A 22334-nucleotide genomic window follows, 5' to 3' on the forward strand; every position below is an offset into this window, starting at 1 on the left:
ATATCCTGCAAGACTCCTAAAGACGTCATGAGATGATGACCTTTCGACATCTGGAACATACATGTTGCTCTGATGTTGGTGCGTCCATTTGGAGAACATGATGTTCGTGTGCTAGTTAAACATGGTTAGGGAAAATGTTCGTGTGTTATTTAGAAAACCTATATCTGCCCTCTGTTTCTTGTATTCATGGGGGCATTTCCGCGATTGGCTGCTGTGGCAGAAGGTAAATGTTTCCCCATTATCTTTTGTTGTTTGCGCAACTGAATAATAATTAATCTCAACCATATTTGTGTTTGTGTTTTATTGATCTCTCTCTCTGTGTTAACATTTAAAGTTGGTGAGCCATTAATTGCACTAACAGTTTATTCAAGGATTCCTTCAATTTAAAAAACCTTTACTTGGTGTTGAAATAGTAAAGTAATTTGGTAGGAGACAGGGTTGGACATACTGTATACACGGCCTGAGAGCAAAGGAATGGAGAGACAGACCCAGACAGGGAGGGAGAGACTGGAGTGAGAGGGGAAGTATTAACTGGCTTAATGGTCCAAGTAAAAGCACACTTAGGTAATCGATGGCCTCTAATGAACTCTTATTCCTGTCAACTGAGAGAGATATAGCTGATCCCAGTCCAGCCACCACTCCACTCTACAGCCCGGGAGGACTTTATTGGCTGCAGGACTATGATCCTAATCTACAGGTTTTACAGCCACACTCAGCTATCATCAAACCCCGAGGAGGAGGAGGAGGAGGAGGAAGAGGAAGAGGAAGAGGAAGAGGAAGAGGAAGAGGAAGAAGAAGAAGAAGAAGAAGAAGAAGAAGAAGAAGAAGAAGAAGAAGAAGAAGAAGAAGAAGAAGAAGAAGAATGTCACACAGATCAATGATAAACAGATGTTCAGGGGTCCAAATCCTACAAACTTGCCTCTTCTTCATACTTTTATAAAAACACACGAGGGAGGATGTTCCTACCTGGAAGAAGACGGCCATGGCAGCGATGATCCTCTGCTCCCTCAGAGCTGCACTCAGGCTGTCAAAGTCGTCTGAGTTGTACATGTACACCTGCATCTGTGAGAGAGGAGGAGGAGGAGGAGGAGGAAGAGCATGAGAAGAGAACCACATGCATGTATCAAGGAATACTGTACAAAGAATAATACTGCATATATGACTAAACAGTTAAACATGTGTGAAGCGTTAAATACAATGAAGTACTGAAGCCGATGACATCATTACGACACAATACTAAACATTTACCACATTTCAGCAATTGGCAATCTATATAAATCCTGTAATCTAACAATGACATGGCATTGTTTGTTTTTAATCTTTTTAATTATGAATCAGTGTGTGCTTCAACACTCCCTGCAGGTTTGTGGCACCATCATGAGAAGAGGTAGGGCCCAGTTTGAATTTAACTCTGGGTGAAGCAAAAATAAATACGTGTTCTGCGTTTACAACACTACAGAAAATGGTGTTATTAACCACCTGCCAAATTTGAATGATTAAAAAATTGACAAGTATGTAAAATTCGTTTTCAATATTTTTTCTGCAATCTCACTGCTGCACGACCTGCAGGATGTCAACGGCAACCAGACCCCCCCTCAGGCTGAGCTAGCTGCTCCCTGTCAGCCCTATGCTAACTGGGATAGAGATACAATTGTACTAGATTAGACTTTTTAAATGTTATCAGACAAAATTGACCGAATTCAGATAGTGACAGGAAACATGTTGTGGGAATCATATTTGCCTTCCTTTTACATGTGTAACTTTAGCACCTGGGCAGGCAGCAGCACAACCTATTGAATGATAGTTGTGCGCTCTCATTTTAAACTAATGAGCGTGCCCAACAGCAGGACACATGGCAGGATGGCTGTTAGATTCTCTCTAAGCAATGTGGGCTAAACAAGGTAACATGGAATAAACAGCTCTGGGTTTCATAGAGGATTTATGTGTGTTTATGTTTGTGAAATAGCAGGAATGAAGAAAACCTGAAACTCTTGATCTTTTTGCCGTGATGCAGGAAAAAAGGCGATGGGTGACCTATGGCCTCTGGTCAGTGAACAACATAATACATCCACACAACTGTGGAGTCTATACAAATAGGTCAGTTATTTCGGAGACATTTCTTTCCTTTTTCCTTCCCTATTGTCATATAACTAAAATGTGTCAGTCTGTTTTTAACATTATTGTTTTTTGTTCTAGTAGGGAATGTTTCTAAAAAGGCAATTCATTCAATTTCAAATAGTCATTGAATGTATATAACTTTCTTAAACAGCTGGACAATGTTTTTTATAAACAAATATTACTGAACTGAAGTTAATAATCTATGTATTTGAAAGGGTTTATTATAGCGGTGTGAAGTCACTGATTACATTAGTTTTTGACATATCACAATATGTTCCTAATACATTTTTGTCCCACACTGTAAAATATTACCATGATTTCACAATATTTAGCTGTAATATTTTACAATAAATTACTGTTTTACCACTTTACATTCTTTACCTGTAATGTTGACAATATAATACTGTAATTTTGAATTTCACAGTGAAATGCAGGCACAGTTAATTACTGTGAATGTACAGGATAAATTATTACCAGGATTTCACAACATGTTACTGTATTATTTCATAGTACAATACTGTATTCAGACCATCCTCTGTGATAACACAACAAATTACGTGAACCGCGCTGCATTGTGGGATCGCAAACGATTTCGAACAGCAAGTAACTGCTATGAGTCACTCGGCGCCAAGCAAAGACGAGAAGAAAGCACCTGTCACTACTCTGAGAGTTAATTCAACGCATTTTGTTCCCCTTTACTTAAAGTGGACCTATCATGCTATATTTAAATGATATATTGTAGGGCCATACCTATATAAGGTATATTTATACGTTTCTGTTTTCAAAATACCAAACAGATCATGCATTTTAGCCATGCCTCATTTCGCTCTATGTGCTGTTTGCTGTCTACGGGGCTGATTCTGCTGACCACGCCCCCCTGCAGGAGAGGGGAGACGTGCTCTGATCAGCTGCTGGGCTGTCAGAAGAGGGGGAGAAAAAAAGATCTCCGTCCTCCGTGTTTTATTATATAGAGTCGTTATTCATTTGTTTTATAGCTCAATAAATAACAAAGAAGACCTTTGACCGGCACTTTTCTAATTTTGTCCGGAAGATTTAAACTTTAACGGACATCTTGACCGGCGAAAGAAACTGAAACTGAAACTCTGCCGCACGGTCCCCTCGTTCCTTGGAAGAGGCGGAGAGGTGGGTGTTTGTCATCTGCTGGTGGACTAACCAGAGAGAATTACAGTGCTTGCCTCGACGGGGAGGGATTGCATTGCAGCGGGAGCAAACGCTTGCCTCGGGGAGGGAGAAAAAAAGCCACAGCGGAGAATAAACAGAAGGGTAACCATGGTAACTATGGGCGGGAAGTCTTCTTCGCTGCTTTTGTGGCAGACTACAGCGCCACTTACAGGCCTGGCATATGTACTACAGCGTCTCCAGCGCTTTCGAACGGCAATGGCCGTGGCTGTCTCCTCCTGATTGGTGGAGTTGGCCCAATAGCCGTAGCGCCACCGTCCTGACGTCAGGACAGTGTTCAAATCTGGATCAGTTTTTATCAGATCCGTTGCAGCCCCTTTTTTAGAGATTTGGGTAAGGAGGAAAATAGAGAGGGTTGTGTTTTCTGACACTTGGTGAGTTCCCTGGAACACCGGGGGCACATATTCATGTATAAAAGACGTACAAAAGTGCATTTTGCATGATAGGTCCCCTTTAAATGAAAATGTGTGCTTGCTCCAGTTTTGTTTAATGGGATTGCAGATAGTCTGAAATATCTGGTGTTCAGAGTTTCTGTTAGCCGGTAACGGTCATAGTCCGGTAAAATATGCTGAAGACCAGCAAATCTAAATCTCTCCGGTCAAAATAATTTCCCCTTAGCGCAATATCGCATCAGTTGCGCCACTTATGTGACAGACAAGAAGAGTACATTCCAGAGGTGGGGACTCGAGTCACATGACTTGACTCGAGTCAGACTCGAGTCGCATATTTTTTGACTTGAGACTTGCTTGACTAACATTGATAAAAGACTTGACTTGAATTTGACTTGGTATTCATGACTTGAGACTTGACTTAAGCTTGAGACAGATGACTTGAAAGGACTTGACTGTTTCAAATTAAATATTTGCGTTTGTTTTTGTAGTGAGATATTACGTTTAGTTTTTTTGAAAAACGTGATTGGGTGATTATAGCGCCGTGCGCGCAAACCTGGCAACCCACGAGACGGCAGGAGTGTCAGTTAACATGGCAGCGGCTAGCTTTACTCCAAAAATAGTGAAGTTTGGATTCAAGGATTATGTTGTCGATGACGCTAATAAGAAGAGAACAGCGGTAGGCAGGGTCTGCAGCATAAAGATCAGTGACACGACCACCACAACATCCAACTTCATTCGTCACTACAAAAAACCCCACAGAGAAAGGTGCGTGAATGTGTTGTGTTAGCTAGAAAGCTAACGTTAAGTTTAAGCTACGTTAGACTTGGTTTCAAATCGATTAAGCATTACAAAGAGAAGACAAAATGGTAAATGAACACTAGAACCTCCAAGGGATTCATTTGTACTAACCCTGATACTGACGGGCTGTCAGGAGAGGGAGAGAGAGAGAGGAAAAGAGATGCCTCGTTTATTTCCCCTGTGTTATCAGAAGTTACTGTAAACTGTTGAATAATGTAGTTCATCTACTTTTAGTAGTTTGTTTAAATGTTTTAATGATGTTGTTTTTGTTTGTAGAAGTGCATCATTCCTTGATTTATTGTAAAATGAATCTGAACTTTTTGATCTGTTATGATGATAAACTGAAGCAATTTCTAAATTAACCCAATTAACTGAGTTTTAAATCGTCCTACTTAGTTTATAAGGAAATTATGAAGAGGAACAAATTAAATGATTTGAAAATGATATCTATGTAGGTGCTGATGCTGTTGGCGGTTCTAGTGTTAACAGACATTTAAATTAAATATGTGTAATGGCAAATGCCATATATGACTTTCTTACCTGGAATTCTGCCTTTTTGAACAGACTTTTTGACTGAGTCCTAGCTATATTGTCTGCAGTTCTAGGGTTAATATGAATCTAATATGATTGTCATCGGTCTAAATTAGATTTCAAATGATTAACTGTGTATGTAATGAAGATCATAGTGTGGGTTAAATCCATTTTCATAACCACTGTCTTTTAACTGATTTAAATGCGGAAACTGGGCTTATTCATCAGAATTTCGTATGACTTGACTTGACTTGCTTGACCTGAGCAATGACTTGACTTGCTTGACTCTCACCACAGTGACTTGGGACTTGCTTGATACTTGTAGGTCAAGACTTGAGACTTGATCATGACTTGCACATGTAGGACTTACTCCCACCTCTGGTACATTCTAATGTCTAACATTTAATGTGGAGAAAGAGATTTATCCTCCTGAAGGGGACATTTTGACCCCTCATGTAAACAAATGCATAATGGTGCGCTATACTTTGCCGCGACACCCCGTTGCCAAGCAACGCTTATTGTTTGGTGTCCTTTGATAAGCAGGCAGTCATATCATTAGCTAGAACTAGAGCTAGAACTAGAACTAGAGCTAGATCTGATCGATATGGACAAAAACGCGAGTGAAGTATAACCGGACGGGAGAGAGAGAGATCAGAGATCAGCTGCTGCTGACGGAGACACGCAGCTCTGCATGATCACCTGCAGCTCTACATGATGCAGCTCTATGATCACCTGCAGCTCTACATGATGCAGCTCTATGATCACCTGCAGCTCTATGATCTGACCTGCAGCTCTGTCCGCTGTGACGGACTGGTGAGCGGAGCAAAACATACACTTCAAGTTGGAACTAACACACTTAGCTATTTTATCTACCTCTGGAACAACCTAAACTAGTAAGAGTGCCACAGTGACGCGTCCTAGAAGCCGGAAGTAAGCTTCTTCCGGTTTCCTCGACAAAAAAGCAATGCAATTTCTCCATAGGATTTTGGAAAATAGCTCAAAATAAGGTCTGTAGTTGACACACATTTAAGAGACACGTTTTGTTCAGTCGGATAATCTCCACAAGTCTACCCTACTTTTATAATTTTTTAATCATATATCTATCGATCCTAAATCTATCGATTAGATTTAGTTAATCTACTATAATTAGTTTGTTTAATATTAGAGTCGTTATCAATTTGTTTTAAAGCTCAATAAATAACAAAGAAGACCTTTGGCCGGCACTTTTCTAATTTTGTCCGGAAGATTTCAACTTTAACGGACATGTTGACCGGCAAAAAAAAATTCTAACGGAAACTCTGCTGGTGTTGTCTGTTGCACCGACTGCGACATTATTGTCCCTGATATTTTTTCTTCTAACATTTGAAATGTGTATATGTGTATATGTTAATGTTTTTTTCTCTGATCCCAGGTTTCACATTGCTGTGTTGCGACCAATTTGAGACGCATGCAAAACCAAAGGCTGCCCCCGTCCAAAGAAGAGAGGTAAACGTTGTTAGAAAAAAGGTGCAGGTTTTACTTAAATTGAAAGGGGCACCGCTGCATGTGCCTTAAAATAAACAATGCAACATATAAATCTATGTAAAATGTAAAGTTGTTGTCTTGGCTTATTGTTTTCAGGTGCTTCCTGGGCATTAACCCTGAGACGGGCTCAAAAGCCAAGAAGAAGCGTGGCGTTATAAACCCCCATGTCAGCACATTCTTTAGAAAACTCGAGTGGATGTCCAGGACTAATGTAAGACACTCACAGTCTGTAGAAAGTTTCATGTTAAATGTACTTTGCACTTGAATGGAGGAATAAAAAGTTAAAATGGGTATTTTCTTTGTTTTTCTTTGTTGATTGAGCAGATTCAATTGTAGGTAAAATCCCAGTTAACTAGTCAAATGTACAATATATTATAGTATTATTTACATTTTTATATTTACAGTAAATTACTGGCTACTGTGTTGCATTACTTTTACAGTAAAAGTGTGAAAATACAGGTAATTACTGTAATTTATGTACAGCAAGGTACCATAATACCACAGCTCTGTACTGCTATATCACAGTACTTCCATGGGCATGGCAACTGTAAAGTCACAGTATGTAGTTGTACTTTTATTCTAATTTACTGTAAAATATCTACAGTAAATTACTGTGAAATCCATGCAACTAGTAGCCAGTAATGTACTGTAAATGTACAGCCAAAAATGTTACAGTGCATGTGAAACCAAAACATCAGTATGATAGCAAACATACTTAGTTTACTGATATGACAACTCCATACAAGGTAGCACACTTCTGTTTAAAACACACTCGGACACTTTAGGTTTTAAAGTCTGTCCAAGGACACTTTGACATGCTGAGTGGTCTGCTCTTACTGTATATCCTAAACAAGAATCAAAATTAGCAGGATGTTTGTGGGATTGAGTGAAGATAAACTACAGTGTGTTCATGCTAATGAAGGTCACTCATGGCAACAGTGTGGCTCATTTATGAGTTTTAATCGTTTATGGACAACATTGAAGCTTTATGGCACAGAGAAGAAGACATCCAGCTCTGAAACACACACACTACTAAGCTGTACATGCAGTCATTGTCAGTTTAGGTGTAGGGGTGCTGTTAAACTATTACACCTAATTTCCACATCTATTAACTCTATCTAAATATATTAGCTGGAAAATAATTGGACTACCATATTTAGACGTTTATAGCAAACGTGATGAATCATTTGTCAGTCTGCTATTTGTGAAGAGATAACCAGGCTGCAGCCTGAAGTCAATAACACTGTGAAATGGATGATGTGTTGTTGCTCAGTGAAGAACTAAGAACACACGCACACACATTCAGGCACTGTTGGTTGTCATGGTAATATAGAGGAATGACGCATTTAGGCATACAGCAAAGGTTGAAATGAAAACACATTATGGTGTGTTTGTGTGCGTGTATAAACTGTGTTCATATGCACATGTGTTTAGATCATTTGTAGTTTCTAGGCACACCTCTCTGTTTGCCAAAAGCAGTTCTCTCCTCGCCAAGATCCACACTGCCAACACCACTTGTCTAGCATTTTCTGCAGCTTGCTAATCCTTACATAAAGAGCCCTGTGTATCCCTATTTCATCTACTTGAGAAGTGAACTGTTGGCAAGCAGCTTGATATAAAGAGATTTTATAGCAGAGACAGTTTAACTGGAACAACACATTCTCTCGAATGGGTATTAATTAAAATCAACATAGGGGATTGTGCTTGTGAACAATTAGATCAGTTCAAACACAGCAATATTGGCCCACATAATGGGGACAATTGCTTGTTCACATTGCAAAATGGGACAGTGACATAAAGTGGATTAAAGAATGCAATAGACAGATTATCAAAATTAATAAAAAAGTTCAAACATCTTATCTGTAAAACTCTGCAGATCAGGCTACATGTTGTCTAATGTCTAGCAGCAGCATCAATACATCAGAATGTTATACGGAGATTACTGAAAAAACACCTCCAATCAGAGCCTGCTGCCCATTGGCACTGATAGCTCTTCAATTGTGATTTGATTTGGGCACAGATTTTTTTTGCAAGTGTAAATTGGATCCTTTTTCGGGATCAATGTGATAAAAAAATAATTGACACATTTTACAGAAATAAAATGAAGCAAATGCTTTCCCAACACAATCAGTATACTATCCCAATGAGAAAGAGGAAACTGTATAGTTTTAATATCACATTAAATGTCATATACCTTCACTTTTAAGCGTCTTATCTTACACTAAGTGGAATCAACCATGAGCATTCAAACTCAGAAGAGCAAGAATCCTGTACGTTCAATCAGCCAAACCATTTTAAGTGTTTGTGCTACAAACAGATATTTTATTTAGGTATTTACTTTATATCATTAGCCAAGGTGCAGTGGAAACAGGTGGGTTTTCAGCTAGGATAAACATGAGCTCAAACTTTATTTTGATCATAAACGCTCTTGAGCAGAACGTTTTTATTATAACTGTAATAATCTTTCCTGACATACGAGAGAAAGTAGAGTCAAGGACGGTCGAAAGAGGCAATGAGTCTCATGAAAGTTTGTTGAGCTTTGTTACAACTGGTAAAAGAATACAGAGCCCAAAACTGACCTGTAAAATATAGCCAATAATGTAAAGTTATTTAGAAATAAGAGATGTTAAAGGAGAGGTGTCATGGCCATTTCCACTGATCATAATTCCATTGTTGAGGTATACTAAAATAGATTTATACTGTGCATTTTTCCAAACTCACATTGGTTTCTCATACAGCATCTCTGTAAACTACTTGTATTCACTGAATTTCACTATTTGCCTTTAACGGCTCGTTGTAGCTCCAAAAGCTCCAGCCCCCACCCTCCCTGTGAGCACAGTGTGCTCTGATTGGTCGGGACGTTGTGAATCGCGCTGAGCTCCGTGGAGGTGTTGCTTCCTTGTTTAGGATACATAGCGAAACACAGCCAAACTCATCCTGAGCACACACAAACTCACATCCGAAGTAAAAACAATAAGTGTGGCTTGATATTGAGTAAGAAAAAGGTTGATAAACGCTGTGAGAATGGGTCTGCAGAGAGAATTTTGCCGCAATCCCAACTGTCTGTTATCAGCCTGCAGCCAGGGAGGAGAAATCAGCTGAGCTGCCTGCTCCCTGCACACAGATGTGTGTGTGAGGAAGTCCGTGGATCGGTCAATTTGGACCAATCAGCGGGGGCTTAACGTAACGGCTCCGCGGACGTAACGTAACGGCTCTTCGGGATTGGTCCATTTCGTTCCGGGTACCGCTTGACATCATGCCGTACCCGGAACGAAATGGAAGACTCAAATGGACAATGACGTATCTCCAACGAGGCGTTTTGGGGAGGTATTTTCTGTGTTAGAGTTTTACTCGCTACAGGGTGTACTTTGAGGGTTTTGACTCTGCACACCCTTTACATGCATAAAAACCTTCATAACACACAAGGGGATGGGTAATAACCGGAAAAGCATGACATGGGAGCTTTAAGTATTTTTCCACAGCAATCCGTGCCCATTTTTATGCCCAGTATTTTTTTGCATAAATTCAATCGCCCCCATCAAAACAGGATATGACAATACCTTTGGCAAGAAATCATATGTTGAAAAATACCTTATGGAAATGTAGGATTTAACCTGTTAAGCCTGGCACGGTTTTTTTTCACGAAACTGTGTCTCAGGGCTTCTTAATATTTAATAACCTATTAATGTGTCATACCCACTTAACGGGAAGAAACTCAGCTAACTGACGATACGAATCATTTTTACCGAAACATAACATAAGTCTCACAAGAAGCGTCTAAATGAGCCCTGAGCGAAAAGATGCTAACGCACTTAGCACAGAACTCACGGTAGAAATCCTTTATTACTTATCGGATCTGCACCAACAAGATATCAGCTAGCAAGCTGAGATTCCACAGATTCTAGAAGTATTAGTATCATCACTGTGCACAGCAGGAGAAGCAAACCCAGACATCACACAACGTAGCTTTATGGAGCAAAAACGGCAAATAGTCTTACCTTTGCTGTTGTTCTGATCAAAAGTTGTGTTCAATGGCAATAAAACGATAAAAACGCTGCTGAAGGTTAATCCAATATGTCTGTGTCACTTTGAAATGATTACTGATAATCCATCGTCATATTTATGGCAAAAACTGAGTTTTCATATATAGCTTCTATGATAGCTTGAGAGCTTCCGGTTTTGGGCATTCTGGCTACGCATCACTCTATTCACCAATGGGTAATGTTTAGATGGATTTTAGGAACTTCCCCTCGATTCTATTGGCTCTAACGGTTAAAAAGAGGTGTCAATCATCAAAATCGACCGATGGGTTCCAGAGATATGGAAAATCCACCCAAATGACCCCAGAAGTGTTTTTTTTTCTTCTAAATCTCTCTAAAAAGGTCAAATGTCACTTGTTTTGCATCAATCTTGATACAGGGTACTTATTATATGTTATAGTTTAGATTCCTAAAGCTTTTAGTCTACTATCCCATCATTCAAGGGTGGTTTTCACTATAAGTAATGTTTTATTTTTGGACGGACACTATCATTTACATTTTCTTACTATGTTCAATCTGAATTTACTTTAAAATAAAAAAATTCTATATTGATTCAGACTTTTCTACATCCAACTCACAGGTTTATCATTGCTTTGAGAAAAAAGATTAATAATTTAACCCTTTTAGAAGGGTAGATACAGATGGAGCATCTTATTTCAGACTCCAGCATTCAGCTTCCTGCCTACTACCAGCCAGTTACCTGCCTAAGACCTGCCAAAGACCAGTATCTGGGAATGTTAAGCCCTCCCACTATTTTCCAAGAGGGCGTTGCCAGATTTTCAATTTCAGGATTTAACCAGGAGATGGCGCTATATATTAAATAACTATGGCCAAACTAAGACTTAGTTTTTCACAAGAGAAAATGCAGATATTATATAAAAAACTAAAGTTAAAATCTTGTTTTTAATGCCCCAAGAGCAATAAAAACACTTGTTAAAAAAATCCTGAGTGAGGCTTTCATAAATTGCATTTAGCTGATGCTTTTATCCAAAGCGACTTACTATTTAATAAATGATAAATGATTATTCATAACAAATATGAGTGATGTGTGATTATTATTCATGCTATATACTGATATAGTGCTAAGTAAGCAATCAATCCTGCAAATTAACCCTTAGTTGTTCAATATATTTATTCAGACAATGTGAGTAGAAATACAGAAATTCTGCTCCCACCTAAGGCCAACGTTGCAATATTACAACATTTCCCTAAAAACTTACCAAAACGTAAACATTTTTAAAACTCTTTCATTTCTGCTCCAGAGGCCAGGGGTTTAAATTGGGATTTGATATGTGGGGGGGCTCTGTTAGAAGGTGCGACGGGGGGGGGGGGGGGGGGGGGGGGAGAGTTAGACGCTCGTGAATTGTCAACGGGGGGGGTTGACATCAGAGCATCGTCCTATGGGCTTAGCCCCGGACAGGTACAACAGGTATTCACTCAGAGGGGGGTACTAAATGCCACCCATTTACATGTAGGCAAACAAAATCAACATACAGTAGGGGGGTGGGGGATGGTGAATCAGCTATGTTACTATTTATAATGTTATTGTTGTTACAACAGAAGATGTTTTTCTTTATATTGAAGTTAAATGCATCAATCTGGTGCACTTTGAGGTCAAAATTAAGAGATTTATGGATACCGCTGGAAAAAGCTGTGTGTGAAAGTTTAAATCTTCCTTATTGAGCTTTAAAACAAATGAATAACGACTATATATAATAATAAAATAAACACCGGCTGTTGTTATGCCTGCTGTAACGTTAAATTACTCCGTTCTCCGCTTAAGTAATTATGCCGTTACAAGCTTCATAGTTGTATTTATCATCTAAATTTGCCGAAACAAGTTTAATATTCTGAAAGCCAAGACTTTGTTTATTTGAAATCAGATGAAAACAAACTGTAACGGACCCTGCGGTGTTATCTTGATATTTCCGGCACAGACCCTTTCATACCGGCAATGCGCGATAGAAACAACAGGAACTGCGACAGCATAAATATGCGAACACAAACCTACAGACTGCTGGAGAATTGATTGATTGATTGAAAAGTTTATTAACAGTTTGTATATTGGGTACAGTACAGTACAGCTCAAAACATACAATTGTTAAGGGGATGCAGACCAGAGAAAGACTTTCGTCTTGTTTACATCAGGGTCCCCCATTTCCAATTCATCATATCATATAAGACATATAAGACATATTTGACATACAGATGGCTTATTTACAATTTACATACAGGTGGTTTTTTACATACAGATGGCTTATTTACAATTTTCATTTTAGATTTCGTTCTAATACATCCTAACCGGACATTTAAGACATACCAAGTCTACAGATATACAGTTAGTAACAGAGTCTAAAATGCGAGTATATACATAGATGGGGGGGGGGAAGCTGTCCATTGTACGACAGGTTGAGATTTGTACCATTACCGGGGCCAGTTTTGCAATGCTTTCCCCCGAAGGTGCTCTTTAAGAGAGGTTTTGAAGGTAAGTATAGTTTTACTTTCCTTTACAGTTGTGGGAAGAGCGTTCCACCTTGATGTGGCATAATTGCGAAACGTGTATTCCCCTTTTTTTGTGCCAAATCTGGGTTTTACATGATTTGTGGAGCTCCCTCTGGTGTTATGATCATGGTATTCCTTGACCTTTGGGAAGAATTTTGACATGTACATGGGTACCATAGAGGTGTAGTGGATCTTGTAGACCAGGCCCATTGCAAGTAGCTGTACTCTGTCGTCTACTCTAAGCCATCCTAGGTTGTCAAAGTGGGCAGAGGTGAGGTGGGTTCTAGATGAAAGGTCAAGCAGTAGTCTGACCAGTTTATTTTGCGATGTTTGAAGTTTTATTTTTAGCGCCTTGGAGGTGCTATGGTACCATGACGTGCAAGCATAGTCATAGTACCCTTGAATGAGTGCTCCTGCCAGAGTTTTCAGGGTGTTTTTGTTTACCAGAGAGGAGATCCGGTATAGGAATCTAGTTCTTTGATTGACTTTTTTTATTACATTGGATGCCATTTTGTCACAGGAGAGGTTTGCCTCAAGAATAGATCCTAGGTATGTAATTTCCTTCTTACTTGTGACAATAATGTCACCCACTGCAACTGAGAAGTCGTCGGATTTGCTGAGATTATGTTTCGAACCGAAGAGAATGGACTCTGTTTTACCCAGGTGTAATGATAATTTATTATCGGCGAGCCAGGTGCAGATTCTGCCGAGCTCGGAGCTGAGGGTTTTTTCAACCTGCAATCTGCTCCTGTCAGAGACCAGCAGGGCTGAGTCGTCCGCGAACAGGAACAAGTTGCAGTCACATGCTGATGACATGTCATTTGCATAAATTAGGAACAGTAACGGACCTAATATGCTTCCTTGTGGAACACCACAGCTCACTGGGAGGGGGGGGGACAGAGTACCGTTTACCTCCACCATCTGTTCTCTCCCCTCCAGGTAGGATTGCATCCAGCTCACCGATAGTTTATCAAAACCAATTGCTTTTAGCTTGTCAATCAGAATGGGGTGATTGACAGTGTCGAAAGCCTTTTGTAGGTCCAGCATCACCATGCCGCAGTATTTACCCTCGTCCACCTCTTGTTTGATGTGGTCGTTCAAATAAAGAAGGCATGTGTCAGTGGAGTGGGATGTTCTAAAGCCAGATTGAAATTCATAGATTAGTTTCTTTTCTGCGAGGGTACTTTTCGACCTGTTCATATACTATTTTTTCCATGACTTTCGAGATGGAGGTAAGTATAGAAACAGGGCGGTAGTTGCCTGGGTCCAATTTGCTGCCCTTTTTGTGCAGGGGGGTTACTCTTGCAATTTTGAAGTCTTTGGGTACTTTTCCCTGTTTTATGGAGAGGTTAATTATGTGAGCTATGACTGGTGAGATGGCGGTTGCTGTGTCTCTGAGGAATTTGGAGGGGATATTGTCGTGGCCAGTGGCCTTGTTAGGTTTGAGGGCGCTCAGTTTAATGAGTACCTCTGCTGTTGTTACCCTTGCTAGACTGAAATCATCTTTGCGTACCCCTAGGTTTTTGTAGTAGGTCATGATGTGATCTACTCCAAAAAGCCCTGAGTGGGAGGGTAATTTATTTACAAGAGTTGTGGCTATGTTTGTGAAAAAAATGTTCAAGTACTTGGCCACATCCAGTTTGTCTGTGATGAGCCTGTTATCTGTCTTTATGTTTACGTTTGAAAATCTCGTTTTGAGTTTTTTACTGCAGCCAAGCTGGTTATTGAGTAATTTCCAAAGTTCACGGGGTTTATTTTTGTTTTCCTCAGTTTTGTCATTGATGAAATTCTTTTTGGCAGTTTTGATCATGGAGCTTACGTCATTTCTTAGTCTGTTTCTTTCAATTTTTAGTTCAGTCACGTGGGCCTGGAGTTCACTGCTCGTGCTTTTGGAAAGCATTGACTGACTTTTATGAAACTCAGAGCATTTTTTGTCTCTGGTTTTCATGGCGGTCAGTATGCCGGAGTGCATCCACGGCTCAGCGCGATTTTTTACCCTGGTTGTTCTTAGGGGGGCCAAATCATTGAGTATTGCAGAGAATTTGTTTTTGAAACCAAGCCATGTTTCTTCAACTTGTGTACCACTGAGCTCATCTGACCAGTCCAGGCTCTCCAGTTCTAGGTTAAAGGCCTCGCTAGAGTAGTTTTTGAGGTCTCTAGATATGACTGTTTTGTGACAGCCGGCCTTTTGTTTTAGCTTTTTGCGGGTACAGAATATCATATAATGATCACTTAAACCGCATGCTATAACCCCTTTACTGGAGATCCTGGACCTGTCAGAGGTCAGAATGAGATCAATGGTAGTTTGTGTTGTTTCACATACCCGGGTGGGTTGGGTGATTAGCTGGCTGAAGCCGTGCAGATCACAAATCCTACTGAAGGACTTGAAGACGGACGTGTCTTTACGTTGCATATCCGTGTTCCAGTCTCCAATAATAATTGTCTCTACATCCCCCACATCAGCCAAACACCCATCTAATGTATCATAAAAGTCACTCTGTTCCGGTGGTCTATAGATTGTCCCGACTATTACAGATTTAGCATTGTCAAAAAGAATTTCAACCCACACAGATTCAATATTTTCATGATGCAGGTCAGTACGGTTTTTGAAATTGGTGTCTTTATGTATGTACATGCAGACACCACCTCCATTCACGTTCCTGTCCCTTCTCACTACAAGATAATCTTCAATTTCAATCTCTGAATCTGTAATGGAATTGTCCAATTTGGTCTCAGAAAAGCATAATATGCTTGCCTTACCGTTCATGAACAGTTGCCTGAGTTCAGCCAGTTTGTGTCTCAGGCTGTTAGTGTTCAGATGAAAAATATGTAGTCCATTTTTGTTGTTTAAATGCATAATGTCGTCAGCTTGAAGATATTTGTCTTTGTCCGTTACAGCAAACGGCTTGCGGCCTGCCGTGGTGCTTGGAGCGGTGGGGTGGTGGGGGGAGGGAGGCTCCGTTGTAGCTTTAGCCGTCGATATGCTAGCAGGGTGGCTAACAACATGGTGGATATTTGTTCCCTCGGATCTCGGTTCTCTTCCTCTCGTCACTGCCTCATGCGTGTCTGTCTGCCGAGGCGTCCCCGGGGGAATGTCGAAGTCTCCGTTGATTCCTCGGTCTCCGCTGTCTCCATGGTCTCTGTTGTCGTCGCGTAGTTGTTGCTGTAGCGGAAGAGATGCTAGTTGTGATGCTAGTTGTGATGCTAGCTCCTCGAGCCTGCAGGAATGGCTTCTTGTCTGCACCGGGCCCGGATTCAGATGGATGTCTCCCGCTAACAATAAGACCAAGACGATCATACTTCTTCGGTCTAGTTTGCCTGACGGGGGTAAGTACTTTCGCGTCGGGTTTGCAGTTAATAATGCATGAATGCTTGCACTTCCAAAAGCGAGGTGTTTCCTTTCCCAGCCGTTGAGAAGGTAAAAGTCATTGTGGTTCATTTTATCCCTGCTTTCACTACTCTCCTTCTCTAAGTGATGTTGCCTCATTGATGAGTTGAGGTAGGAGTCCATAATCCATATTGTCAGGAGGATGAAATATGTAAAAAATCGTGAGGAATAACCTCCAAAGCGGGAGCTCTCGAAAATGCGACCACTCATAGCGAAACCGGAAGGTCGCAGAAGAGAAGAGATATCACAGGGGGGGTTGGGACACACACATTCCGATGGCCAATTAGTTTTAAACAAAGAGTATAGCCTACTCAACAGTGGGGGCTGGTGAACGGTATGGTCAATGTTTGTAAACACTGTGACATTTTGACTTTATTTGATCATTTCAGTTAAAAACTAATTTAGTAATTTACAGGAAAGGAGTGCACGCTACTAAAGAGACACGCTACCATGGAAACCAAACAATGGTGTTGCTGTATTGAAGTCCGAGTGGAAACAGTCATATTTGGAGCGTTATGTTAGAATGAAACAGCCAGTTAGTGTTACTTCACTAACTGTAAGCTTGTCACTCAGAGTAACCTACAGTTAACTTAACTGTTGGAAAAGAAAGATCAGGGGGGGGAGAGCTGTGGGTGATGGGCCATTAGGTGTGTAAACACACAGCTGAGAGCTGCCGTTTCATTCTGACTGTTTAAAAAACGGTAACAACGGACTATTTTTCTTGGCGGACGCATTTCAATTTAAATCAATACATACAACTATTTTTTAAATCAATAAAAACATTTTCTAAATCCATAAAAGCATTTCAATTAATATTGGGAGTCATGTCGTTACTTTGTTGAGAATGTGGCCATGTAATAAGCGGGATAATTTGCAGCGACTTGGTCATTATGGGGAAAAATAACACTCAGGGATCAAGATCCCTCCGCTACGCGGATCTTGATTTGCCTGACAAGGCTCCATTAAAATATAAATATGTTTAGTGAATTACTGAGTTTAGGCACGTTAATAACATTTTAATGAAGTTGAATACAGTATATTCATATTTGTCAGTGATTTCATGTCAATTCGGCGAACATAAACATAAATGATCGTGGTGAAGATGATGATTAAATTAGGATTAAAAATCGAGAGCCGGCTGCTTTCCTCTCGTTCGACAACATTATTTTGTTAAATAACAACATGGTGATGTTTTGTAAATGATTACATGTCTTATTTAGCACAGACTATGATCCTATCCGTGACATATGGATCTTAACAAAGATCCGCTATACATTAGTACCAGACATATTGTGGTGATTGACATTATTCACCCACGGATCTATGGGTTGGGGTATTGTTCCGCACGGACATTTTAGTGAACCAGACCAGCTGTTTCCGCCGGTCTTCGCTTCCCGGGCATGAAGTTGTTTACATGTGTGTTCAGATGCTAAATAAAAGTTTAGCTTTTACTTTTGATACCCCGCCTCCGACTCCCGTCTCTCGGCACCACAACATCCAGTTTACTGTATCGAAGTTGATTTCACATGAGCTCCAGTGTGGAACCCCACTGCGCCCCCTGGTGGATCAATGATCCATTGCAGCTGGCTTCACAATAATTACATTTATTTATCACGGGGGCGGTATCAAGTCAGACTGGGGGCCGGCTCTTCATCACGGGCCGATCACGGGCCGATCACGGACCAATCACGGACCAATCACGGACCAATCACGACCCTCGCGTTTCAAACTGTCCAAAATAAAACGCTCCATCTGTATAGTCATTTGTTCTGGGAATGTCATTTTCGAGCCTGAGACCTGAAAAACAGGCTCAGGGCTTAATAAAAAAATGTAGGTACCTTTACTTTACTTGAGTATTTCCACAGTATGCTACTTTATACATTTTACACTACATTTACTTTACAGAGTTAGTTACTAGTCAGTCATGTCAATTAATGCATTAATATATATTATTATAGGTTAAGCTACCCAGTAGTATATACATTATTTCAAATAAACCCCATCTTTACAGAGTGCAACGTTGAAATGATGAACACATTAATTCATCAATGATCAGGATGAAATAATTTAAAATAGATGGTGCTTGAATGGGCCATTCTGCATAACAAGTACTTTTACTTATGGTACTTATACTTACAGGTTAATGCTTATACTTTTGTTCTTTTACTAGTACATGTTTTAATGCAGGAATTTTACTTGTAACTGAGTATTTTTAAACTGTGGTATTGTTACTTTTACTCCTTCGTCCTCTGGGCTCATCTAGGAACAGTGTGTACCACAGACAGCCGTCATCAGGCAGCCGTTGGTGACGGACAGATGAAGTTGTTGCTGGCGGTCTGTTCTCTGGTCTTGGCAGACACTCCTGTAGCTGTGTTAGCATGCTGGAAGCCTCCCCTCTTATAAATATGGAGAACGTGGCGTAGTTGGCCAAGTGCTAGATGAGCAGTGACACACATAGGTTTGTGTTGGCAAGGGTGAAGGCTCCGGACAATAAACACTTCACAAGTCATAGTCCAATCCAGAGAGAGCAGGGGGTTAAAGATTATTTAGAAGGGAAACAAACAAGTGAGTGAATGAGAAAACCCACGTCTCCCTGGTACGTACACTTAATGGTTTAGCTTGTGTGTGTGTGTGTGTGTGTGTGTGTGTGTGTGTGTGTGTGTGTGTGTGTGTGTGTGCTACCAACGTTTGTCATTGATAACCCACTGGAAATTGTCAAATCTTTTGGTCTTGATTATTTCCCCTTTTTTAATTAATAAGAAAACGAGCACTTATTTTCCATGCTTTAACTGTATAGTATCAGTTTGTTTCAACGTGTGGTTGAAGGTACACTATAAGCTCCTTAAAGTGACAGTTTTTATGGCTGCACCATTCTATCTGATGAACGTTGGTGTGTTTGAGACAATAGGATAAAGACGTGTGTGTAGATACAACAAGTACCAAGTTAGGTTGAGGAGTTATTAAGATACATGATTATAGATGGAAATATTCCTATTTGCACACAGATAGATGCTTAAATGTTGTTTTTTCAACTATCATCAACCTCATTTCCAGCAGTAAAGGCTGTTTCAGCGAAGGGCTGATAAAGCAGCTTTCACTGCACGCCCAGAACAAGCAAAGATTGCATATCTCTGTGTTTAGTTTGATGTATAATTATTAGGGCTGTCAAGTTAACGCGTTAATAACGCGTTAATAACGCGTTAACGCAAAAAAAAATTAACGCCACTAATAATTTTAACGCGATTAACGCATGTGTATTTTTTGTCCTCGGCCGCCCCGTAGTTTCAGAGCGCATCGAGTTTAAAATACCATCTACAAGCTGATGCTGACAGCCCCGCTCCTGCCGCCCGCTTGTGGCAGACCACACTTCCACGCTCACCGGCAGGCCCGGACTGGCCATCGGGAGGACCGGGAGGGTGTGTGTATGTGTGGCGCGAGCGAGGCACACCTTACGTGTTGTTGTTGTTGTTGTTAGCATCTGGTGCTAGCTAGCTGCGCTAACGGATATAAGGAGCTGTTTCAATGAAAACAGAGGAGCGACATTTCGCCGACACCTGCGCCGAGCACTTGACTTTATGCAGGTAGCCAGACAGTGGGACATTGTACGAAAAGTCAGCACACTCAGCACGGATAGTGCGCGCAACATGATTGCAGCGTCCAGGCAGCTCCCGTTCGAGCATATATGCCTTGAGCTGCACATAGCTCCAACGATCCATCACAGTGTCTCCACATTCACTCACACACACACACACACACACACACACACACACACACACACACACACACACACACACACACACACACACACACACACACACACACACACACACACACACACACACACACACACACACACACACACACACACTTTGTATTGTATTATTGTATGAGAGGTTCCAGGTTGAATCGAATATTTGTAATGTTCAGAGGTTGTTGTGTTTAATATTCATGAGAATATTTGTCATTGTTCAAATGATAATAAACAAACATATAAAGCATATGTGTCCACTCATATGTTGATAAGAGTATTACAAACTTGAAAACTATCCCTCTAAGGTACATTTAGAACAGATAAAAAATGTGCGATTAATTTGCGATTAATCGCGATTAACTATGGACAATCATGCGATTAATCGCGTTCAAATATTTTAATCGACTGACAGCCCTAATAATTATACAATTGCATAATGATTAGCACGTTATAAGGACAAAACATGTCAAATATGTATGTGATATCTGGCTTGTATTGAAGTAAAAAAAATTGAGTAAAAAATGTCAAGCAAGAAACAGAGGAGTTGAAATGAACACATTTTGGAAGGGGTTGTTATCCTGCTGACTGCTCTCAGCTCTGTGCTGGAAACGCTCCACAGTAAACCGCCCGAGCTCAGTCCTGAACCCTCAGCCTGCTGTTTATATCCCATTTAATCACAGATGTACGACATTTATGTAGCTGTTAGTCTACAACATGGTATCTCACAGTGCTGCTGTCCATTAAAACCTTGCTTCTCTTCATTATCAACACTTACGGAATGGACTGAAAGAGTCTCAACCTCACTGAGCCTGTTTTTCAGGTCTCAGGCTCGAAAATGACATTCCCAGAACAAATGACCATATCTTCCCTTCTAAAAGGGTTAAATTAATAATCTTTTTTCTCAAAGTAATGATAAACCTGTGAGTTGGATGTAGAAAAGTCAGAATCAATATAGATGTTTTTTATTTTAAAGAAAATTCAGATTGAACATTGTAAAAAACTGTAAATTATAGTGTCCGTCCAAAAAATCTTTTTTACTTATATTGAAAACTACCCTTGGATAATGGTAAGGTAGACTAAAAGCTTTAGGAATCCAAAGTACAACATATAATAAGTACCCTGTATCAAGATTGATGGAAAACAAGTGACATTTGACCTTTTTAGAGAGGTTTAGCAAAGAAAACTCCACCTCTGAGGTGATTTGGGTGGAAATGGGGGTTTTACCGTTTCTCTGGAACCCATTGGTCGATTTTGGTGATTGACATCTCTTTCTGACCGTTAGAGCCAATAGAATCGATGGGGAAACGCCCCACTCACACACATGGTAAAAAAAAAAGGTGCGGGCTTCGCGCATGCAGTTTTGCATCAGAGCGAACCTATACTCTAGCTCTGACATCTGGAAACGGAAAAGCAGGTTTATTGCTCATGGATTATCAGAAATCATTTCAAAGGGACACAGACACATTGGATTAACCTATGGATTAACTTCAGCAGCGTTTTTATCATTTTAATGCCATTGAAGACCACTTTTGACCAGACTACGACACAGGTAAGCCATGTTAGCGTTTTTAGCTACCTAGCGCCATATGTTTTGATGTCTGTTTTTGTTTATAAAGTCGCGGGTTCGTATCATAGAGTGATAATGTATGTACCCATCGATTCTGTGTCATCTCACGATGTGAAACGATGTCATGGATGTGCAGAAAAGATAAATAATAAGGTTTTATGAGTGAATTTCGGTGCAGTAATCTGTTAGCATTTTTCGCTCGTTGCTAATTCAGAGGCTCAGCGTGGGTTGTGGGTTTATTTTTGAAAAAAAAATTAAAATGATCAGTTAGATGAGTTTCTTCCCGTTACATGGATATAAAACATTCATAGTTTATTAAATATTAAGATGTCTCTTCGGGTCTGCAGAGGAGGAGTAAGATGAGTGCACTCCATTCCGGAGCCAAGACTAAAAGACTTTAAACTTTGATTTTCCAGAGACTGACCGAAAAAAGTCCTAACGTGAGTTTCGTATAAGTGAACTAAATGTGTGGCTCTTGTTAACGGGTATTGTTTATACAGGTTTTCAATACATGTTACTCAGG

General features: G+C 40.3%; 1 protein-coding gene across 1 annotated transcript in view; it reads right to left on the minus strand.

Moving 5' to 3' along the window:
- The window catches only part of LOC117493894 (receptor-type tyrosine-protein phosphatase gamma-like), a 537521-nt gene that overhangs the window by 153669 nt on the left and 361518 nt on the right, over window positions 1–22334 (minus strand). Inside the window, 1 exon segment of the mRNA XM_034144481.1 lies at window positions 967–1062. Within this exon segment, the coding sequence (XP_034000372.1) occupies window positions 967–1062 (96 nt within the window).

Source organism: Trematomus bernacchii, unplaced genomic scaffold (assembly GCF_902827165.1).
Source record: "Trematomus bernacchii unplaced genomic scaffold, fTreBer1.1, whole genome shotgun sequence".
NCBI lineage: Eukaryota > Metazoa > Chordata > Actinopteri > Perciformes > Nototheniidae > Trematomus > Trematomus bernacchii.